This window comes from Mastomys coucha, unplaced genomic scaffold, assembly GCF_008632895.1.
Source record: "Mastomys coucha isolate ucsf_1 unplaced genomic scaffold, UCSF_Mcou_1 pScaffold22, whole genome shotgun sequence".
NCBI classification, from domain to species: Eukaryota; Metazoa; Chordata; class Mammalia; order Rodentia; family Muridae; genus Mastomys; species Mastomys coucha.
This window is the reverse complement of record NW_022196905.1, coordinates 118566996-118576103: the sequence shown is the minus strand read 5'-3', so window position 1 is coordinate 118576103 and position 9108 is coordinate 118566996. Positions and strand designations below refer to the sequence as shown.

General features: G+C 44.9%; 1 protein-coding gene across 9 annotated transcripts in view; it reads right to left on the bottom strand.

Annotated features, from left to right (window-relative positions):
- Window positions 1-9108, bottom strand: part of LOC116068443 (translation initiation factor IF-2-like) — a 121577-nt gene that overhangs the window by 111069 nt on the left and 1400 nt on the right. For all 9 annotated transcript variants that reach the window (XR_004109581.1, XR_004109583.1, XR_004109582.1 and 6 more), the window contains exon 2: window positions 8621-8767. Coding sequence is in view for 6 of the 9 variants with exons in the window: in XM_031337982.1 (XP_031193842.1) it covers window positions 8621-8767 (147 nt within the window). In the remaining 3 variants the exon portion in view is untranslated. The remainder of the gene's footprint in view (window positions 1-8620; window positions 8768-9108) is intronic.

The window sequence follows — 9108 nt, the reverse complement described above, 5'->3', positions numbered from 1 at the left end:
CTACGTCACAACCCGTATATATGAGACAATTCCTCCATTTCTCCCTCTCTCTCCCCTCTCTCTTCCTGCGCCGCTACCCCCTTACCCCCTTCCAATTAAACCTCTTACATGTGGAACTGCCTGAGCCTGGTGTCTGCAGACGCGTCCCACCGCGACTCAAACCCATCAGTGTGCCTATCAGCACTACAGGATGATAAGAAGTAAAAAAGAAGGGATGGAGGGATAGGCCAGATCTGTTCTCTCTGACAAGACTCACTTGCTAACCCAGCTTCCTTCCTCCATTGCTACAGTGAGTGCCAAAAAACCCCCCAAACTAGCTCAAACCCTAGGCCAATAGGTTGGAAAGCTTAACCACTGCCAGGAAAAGGCAGAAGAAAGGCTGAAGAACAGCACAAGCCCACATCAGTCAGCTCCAGGGAGACAAGACAGCTTTAGCAAAGTGGAAAGTGATCTCCTTCAGCCACAGCATCTTTTCCATACCCATTTCTCTGTTATCTCTACAAATCACATGACCCAGAGACGGTAGCTTAGGCTACTGTTATACCTGGGTCGTAACACCTTAGCTGTACTACTTAACAAACAGAAAGTGAAAATGTACTGGGAGGAGAGCCTGTTGTCACTTGGAGCATGAGCAGTTTATATCCCCTAACAAGGAGCCAGACAGTGAACCCCAGATGTAAGACAAGACAGGGTAAGCGGAACTCAGGACTGATGCAGAGAGAAATGTATAGGAGCTTACACACAAAGGGCACTTAAATCTTCAAAGTTTTTACTTTGAATATTCTGAGGGGCTGGAGAGATGGTTCAGTGGTTAAGAGCTCTAACTGCTCTTCCAAAGATCCTGAGTTCAAACCACATGGTGGCTCACAACCATCCGTAATGAGTTCTGATGCCTTCTTCTGGTGTGTCTGATGACAGCTACAGTGCACTTACATATAACAATAAATAAATCTTAAAAAAAAAATACTATGAGGAGATTCTCTATCTTAGACAAATGGTGAAACAATGGGAAAACTGACCACAGTGACTTTTAGACACTGCAGAAGAGGCAAAAGCAGGGCCATTAGTGGTTGTAAGGCCACAGAGGCCTTAGTGTTCTACTAAACACAAAGAAAGGACAAAAGCACCAGGTTTACACTGTGGAGTGCTGAGAAGTATAGGTGTTTTGAAGAACTGGGTACAATGAATGGGCAATTTGAAAAGCTCACAATACAGACCAGTCACACCAGGAGCTTGTATAAACATACAGGATTCAAGACATGAAAAAACAAAGAAGAAACTCAAGAAACTATGGGGAAGAAAGGCAAGGACATCTGTAAACTTTGCTCAGTAGCACAGTGGTTCTCCTGGGAGGAACTACATCTAACTGAGATGCTGGATGGCTGACTCAGCTGGCAGGAATCCCAGAGAGAAAAAGAAAACCCAGTAGTGCTTTTCACTGATGCTTCAGGCAACAGGAACACTGAAGACAAACCCAAGCCAGACAGAGGGACTCCTGGCTTGGCTTTACCATCCTTGTTAGACAATCCCTGTTCACTTGAAGGTGAAGAATTACAATAAAGGCCTCAGGCCCTAAAAAGTACTAACAGGATGAAGTAAAAGATGCCTGGACACTCACTTACAATAATGTTAGCAGTCTGAAGGGTTGGTTCTACACAGATGGATGCATAGCCATTGTCACTGATGAACTTAGCCTTCCCTCCCCCAACACATACACACTCACAGCAGTTTGAGTAGAAATCTCAAGTAGAAATCTCTGTTTTTAGGTATAGGACTTTGCGGCATCAACTCGCTGCCATGTTTTTACTTAGATAGGACATACTCTCACCTTGTAATTTGTGAAGTTGGGGTGATACTAAATTTGTTCTCAGACTTTAGGGAGAGGAACTGGCAGGAGGCCACACTGCTGAAAGTGACCATAGCATTGTAAGTAGTGTTCATGTATAAGAGAAACAGGACTGTTAGTGCCAAAGGCAGGCTCTCTATCAAGACAACAGACACATCAGGGACAGTTTCTCATAAACTTATAGCTGGGGCTGTGGAACTTGTTATAAGGAGGACATACAGGGAAGAGTGTGCAACATTGAAAGAATGTAGTAGTAAGCTTGAGAAAAGAACCTGGAAGACTACCAAGTCCGCAAGTGCGGCAGAGGGTCACAACAGATCCCAGTAAACCAGTCAGGAAGAAGGCAAGCCTATCAGCAAGATGAAAGCAGAAGATGCAGAGAAAATGAATCTAGGAGCTTAGGAAAGACAAGAGATGTCAACTGTCCTGGAAAGGATGCCTTTGTTCCTGAGGTTTGTCCCAAGGCCAAAGAATTCTGACAACACACATCCCCTTTCTTAAAATGGGCTGAACAAATCTCTGCTCCCTTCCATGTTCTTCTTTAGCATTTAACAACCATTAAAGAAAACCTACACTTTACCTCTCCCACCTCTCTAGCTGCCAGATGCCCAACTCAAGCTTGCCTTTCATACACTTCCCCAGTACTTGGGGTCACTGCTGCTTTTTCTCTCATAGGCTACCAGAGGCTGTATTTCTTTGCCTCCAAACAGCATTCTTCCCTAGCTACAAAAACTCCTCCATCCTCAGCAGGCCTGACAGGCCTCTGTAACCATTTCAAGTCCACTTCAATTCCCAACTCACATCCTTACCAGTTTCAACCATCTGGCACTGAGTCTCAACTAGTTGCTACCAAAAACCTCACAAAAATACAAAAAACCCCAACTCATCTCAGCACCTCCAGGGAGCACTCTCACACCAGCACCTCCAGAGGGCACTCTCACACCAGCACCTCCAGAGGGCACTCTCACACCAGCACCTCCAGAGGGCACTCTCACACCAGCACCTCCAGGGGGCACTCTCACACCAGCAAAGAGATATCTCAGCCATCCACAAACCTCTAACTGCCAGATACCTTGAGACTGCACAGGCTCTATGCAGGTTCAAGTGAGCTTGTGAGTTCTACTCAAGGCTTAGCACTCAGTTCTATCAGAAGGTAAAGACACAGTACCACAAGTTACCAACCAGATCAACAGAGACCTGACAGCGAGGGCAGCGCTGCCTCTGAAGTTTTTCACATCAGTCCAGCATGTTAAAGTATAAATATGAAGACGATCTGGAATGCCAGGGACACAGCAGCACGAGCTCTGCAGAAGAAAGGCTGCTAACCCTTTTCATTGGTCCACTGTGAACTGACTGGGGATACACAGCCCACAGTTCCGCTTTGGGCACCAAGGCTTTCTCATAAGCTGCCACAATGCCATGGATCATGCTATTCTGCATCTTATTTTAAACGTGGAGATAAGTTATGGTTATTTTATGGAATGTCATTTCAAGTCCATTGTGAACTTGCACAGCTATGAGAAATGAGCTCTGGAGTAATGTTACTGAGGACAGACTTCGTGCTCCAGAGAGAGCAAATACAGAAACAACACAATTCCAAGCACAAGTAGCCCAGAACATCTCTTAAAGTAAATTTTACTTGTTTAAAGATCTCTCTTCTTCTAGGGCTGGGTGGTATGTAGCCCAACCAGCATGCACAAAACCCTTCCAAGACTATATAAAACCAGGTATGTCAGCACACACCATCCTTAGCTACTCAGTGGGTTTAAGGTCAGCCTGAGATATTTGAGGCTCTGTTTCTCCCTCAAAAAATCAAAACCATTTAACAAAAACAAACAAACAAACAGAAACAACACACTCCTCTTTAACATACACATATAAGACTCTCCAATATAGACATGTGATCTTACTTATCAACATCAACTGACAAATACTGTCTCACCCTGCTCCCTTTATCACATCTCCAGACTGCCCACCCCCTTGAAATTTCCTCACTTCTTATTCTAGAAACCTTTGAGCATTCTCATCCCCAGACATTGAGCCAGATGCTCATACACTCGAGGACTTTACTCTGCAACAGGGGTAGACTAGCACTGAGCTACATCACTGGTGCCTCCCAGAGAATCCATAGCTGTTCAACAAAGCAGCATCTAGAGGTTAGCTGGAGAGAGACTCAGGAGCACCCTTCTGACATGGCCATTCTAGGAAAATGCAGGTCTCACCCAGAAGGAGGAGTACAGGAGAAACTACAAGCACAGATGGGTGGAAACAGAAGACTGGGTAGAGCGCAGCCATGCACATGAGGCCAGGAAAAAAACCTCACCTCCATGCTGTGTGCCACAGAAAGCCCCTGACATCAACAGCCTCTCTGGTGACACCACCACCCTTCTTCCCTCCCAAATACTTTGTCTTTGCAGAGGCGTGTCCTCCAGCATATAGATGCCTAGCTCTGGTTGGTATGTCCTCACTGTGCTCACACGGGCTCATGTGCTCTTAAAGATGTTATCTTTAAAGAAAATGACCAATTCCCAAACCCCCACCTGTCTGTCCTCTAAGAGTCAAGCGGGCACAGCATCATGGAAGCATGACCAGAGTGCCACTCTACCTACGTTGTCCTTTCCTACATGTTCATCATTATTACATTAATCACTCTGATACACTACTGTCACAGAAGACTGAAAACAGGACCACTAATGCTCAGCATAACGCCAGACTACCCAGTATTACCCCAAGTCAGTCAAGCCATCTGTAACAATTCCATCTGACACCAACAATGCAGGCTAAGCTGTACAGACATGCCCAACTTAAACAATTTGCAATGCATAATCATATTTCAAAAACAAATTACTACAGAGAAACAACTTCAATGATGAAGCAAAGAATGCTCATAATGCCTCCAAAGAAGAAACTATGTGACCTGTTTATTAAGTCCTTCAAATTCAGCGGGCCTAAGGCCAAATCTCATTATAGCATCTATTTTGCTAAGTGGATCCTTCTATCCATCTGTCCACGCCAGAAACCCAGGAACCATATGCCTCATCTACCAAGCCCTGTACTCTCTACCTTACCAGATTTCTCTAATCACATCATTTACTTCAGTCATTTCTCCCTAAAGCCTCCCTCCGCTACTCGAATGTACTCTTTCTAAAGCATCAGATAGTTCCTACCCTGCTTATAATTTTCCAATGAGTCCCATCCACTTGCATTGCAATTTACAAACGTCTATGGCTTAAAAAAATATGCATCACAGTATGGTGGTGCATGCCTTTAATCCCAGCTCTTGGGAAGCACAGGCAGGAGGATTTCTGTTGTGAGTTCAAGGCCAGCCTGGTCTACATAGTGAGTTCCAAGACAGGCAAGACAATACAAAGAGACCCTGCTTCAAAATAAAAACACACATAAATAAATGTGCACATTATTTTATCATGTAGCTAACAAGTTCCCAATATAATGTTACCGGAAAAACTGAATGTTCCATTGTACTTTTTTTAACTATAAAAAGATATTGTTTAAGTAGCTCAAAGTCTTAATATCCAAAGCCCACAATTCTTAACATTTTCACCAAATTTCTTACAGACTTTTTCCATTTACAGGTTTTAATGGGAGATTACTGAAATTTTTGTGTATTTATATCATATTTGCAACTGTGCGTCCTGATTTTCCTCTATTTAACAGTCATAAGCTTTTAAATATATTTTAAGTGGCAGCATTATCTAGAGAATGTATTATTTTCATTCTACAATTAAACCCTTAAGATCATTCTACATTATTCTGTGTATAAAGCTTTTTATTATATTTAAAAACATTTCTTTAGTGGTTCCCATGTCAAGAAACAGGAGTACTCACTGTAAAGCTGGATCTATATCGCCAATACAACGTAAGAATGTGAATGTACCACTGGCACTGTGCCCCTTAAGCACTGAACACAATGATTTCTCTGTGTTAAATGACAGAACTTATAGCCTTTAACTACAAGTTAGTGCTCGTATAGATACCGGGAAATGAGAAAGCATAAAGAAGGAAAACTGGCTCCCAGTGTTTCCCTGCACAAGTAATCATGGTTTCCATGGGCTACTCTGGATATTTTTCTGTTTTTATTCAAACATATAATTATTTTGTTTTGTATCTTGTAAATATAGAATGAAGCTTGTGTCTTTGATAGTGTATTACAGACATCTGTCCAGGCACTACTTTCAAAACCAACACACCATCCCCAGTACAAAAGCACCAAGCTTCCCTGCTTACACGGAGCCTTCTGCTCCATCTTGCCAGAGCTTCACTCATACTGATGCTCCCAGGAGCTGTCGGGACTTTCAGCAAACTTCTAAATGCTCAGTCTAATGTTTAAAAAATATGTATTTTAGATATAGTATCACTGATGAAATTTGGACAGCTCTATATTTATTTTTATCTTATATGTATGGGTATTTTGCCTGCGTGTGTACCATGTGCATAGTACCTAAAGAGGGGAGAAACTGGAATTACAGACAGTTGTGAGGTGCCATGTGGGTTCTGGGAATTAAACACATGTCCTCTAGAAAGTATAAGTGTGCATGCATTTGTTTTAAAGTTCCTTTTGTGTTAGGAACATTAAATCCAATGACAGAAAATGTGCCTAGCATTTGGAAGGCCCTGTAAAGTATTTTTGCTCTTGCTTTTTATTGAGTCCCACCTCTTAAAAGGAAAAAACTGGGTGTTTAAAAAAAAAAAAAAAATCAAGCATCTATTTTGGCTTCACTTTTGCTAGTGGTGTGAATTCACATTCTCTAAGGAGTAGGCTGCCCCTCCCCCAAGAGCACTGGGAAATGGCCAGTGTGATCTTCCCACTTCCACCTCAAGCCCCCACATTCTGCATGTGGCAACAGGAGGTTATTTAAGAACCACATTTCTAACCTGCCCCACAGGATGTGCACCCCACCCCCGGTCAGGTAAGCACCATCCGGGACACCTTAGCTCCTACAATGAGCACTACCTTTTCTCCCTTCCCACATACTATTCCTCTGCTGCAAAATTATCCCCACTTCTGACACCAGGTCTCACTCATCCCTCAAACCTCAGCTTAAATCTTGTTTAGAGTTAGGGAAGTCATTCAGGTTCCTCAGTCTAAAATGTGGTTCTCATTCTTATGCTCTCTTATCCATCAGGTGCTGCCTACCTTTCCTAGCAGATAGCCTAGTCTGAGTAGACATCAAGTTCTAGGGTTAATCTCTCATCCTTTCTCTCTACCGATTAAACTCCGAGAGAACAGGACACATTGGTTTTCTTGGCATGCTACAGGCACTCACATTCATCTGAACAAAAAAGAAAACAAAAAGAACAGCTACCAAGGGACTGACTGAATTGTTTGTATCTTAAGATGCATCACTATCTCACCTGGTAAAACTTTCTAATACACCTACAAATTCAGTAGGAGACCCTTTTCCTGAAAGGGACTGACAAGTGGACTGACAACTTGAACCTTCTGCAGCCACAGGAAAACAGGCAGAGAATAGACAACAGAACAAAGTAAGTTTGTTTAAATGTCGAAGTAAGATTTTAGCTAAGCCGACTGCAGATACTCTGATCCAGTCAACTAATGAATGTGCCTTCTTTTTTTAATAGAAAAGCATTAGAAAGGATGTACCTTGTAAAATATTCATTAGGAACACAGCACTGCTACTATTCCATAAAAATTGTTAAAGGATCAAAAACTTAAAAAGTTTTAAACTTGACTGTCATAAGTAATCTACAATATGCTCATTTGATGAAAAAAGGTATACAAATTGCAAGTTGGTGGGTTTTGAGTTACCGGAAGTCAACCGGAGTCTGTGTTCACAGCTTTGTACGTTCAGCTTTCTCAGCGTCAGTGAGGTCTGTGTAGTGAACAGACCTTTAGAGAAATTGAGGCTCTAAGTGTTCTCCTGAAGGTCACAGGCAAAACAACAGTCTGCAGTCACCTCAGAGATGCCCTCGTGTAAATCCCTAACCAAAGTCCTCCATCATAAGTGTTTCCATTCTGCAGTTAGCACGACTCTGTGGCTCCCTCCAATAAAGTTCCATCTTACCACAGAACTGCCAGTAGGCTTTTTTCGTTTTGTTTTGAAGAAGCTGTTCTTTAAAATTAAAGTTTCAATTGCCGTCACCAATGGGACATGGCTAAACAATGATAGAACCAAACTCTCGAACACCTGGCCACAATTCTAAAAAGACGAGTTAAAGCTTACGTGGAAAAAAACTGCACAACTAGTTAGTACTCAACATGATGTAAAGCCCTTAATTAAGACTTAGAATTTGCACCACGTGCAGAATAGTTATCTCGACAGAGATGGACTGATAAAAACTTGTCATCTGTGACTGCATTCATCTCTACAAAAAACCATCTTTCTCATCTACAATTTCTAAATCTTAATCTGTAGGGGGGACAAGGAGGTCACTACTTTTCTGCTCTGGGAAACTACATGCTTATCGAGTAAGCAACGATCCCCTTCTAAAAGAGTCCCACCCCTTGAAAACAATACAATGTTTAAAGGACACACACTGCTCCTGGCAAGGAGACACTGGCTTGGGACTGTGACTTCCGATCTCGGGGCTCCTTTGTTGTAAAGGGTACACTCTATAAACTCCCGATCCCGCAGACGCATCCCCGGGACCGACTTGCCTAGAGTTTGGCCCGAAAGGTCTCACAAAGAAGCCGAGTTCGAGGAGAGCGGCCGGCGCATCTCGAGGGGAGGGAGGCCGGTGGTGCTCGGCGGCGGCGGCGGCAGGGGAGCTGCGCCCAACATCTGGCCGGCTTACCTGCCGAGAGCCGAGCCCTGGCGGTGGTCAGACAATGGAGGCGTCCGGCGGCGGCGGCGGCAGCAGCAGCCTGGCGCGCTGGGGACGCGGGGAGGTCCTCATCACCTGGGCGGGATGCTGCGCGGCCAGGGCCGGGACTGTGCAGGGCTGGAGACGACACAGAGCCATGCAGCGGACAGCTCTAGCGACAGGCCCCCCCCGCCCCCGCCCGGTGCCCCGTCCCGCGCGAGCGGCCATTACCGCTCTCCCGGGACCCGCCTGGATGCGCTCCAGGGCGCGGCCCTCGGCTCCCAGAGCCGCCGCGCTCGCGCTCCCGCCCGCCTCGGCCCCGACAACAATGGGGCCCGGCCCGGGAGTCTAGCTCCCGCGGGGCCTCTTCAGCCTAGTCCCGGCCCGACCGGGGCCTGCGCCGCAGCGGGCACCGCGCTGACCTTCCCTCCCCGCCATGCCCGCGCGGCCCAGGCCTGGCTGAATGATGGGGTTGTTTT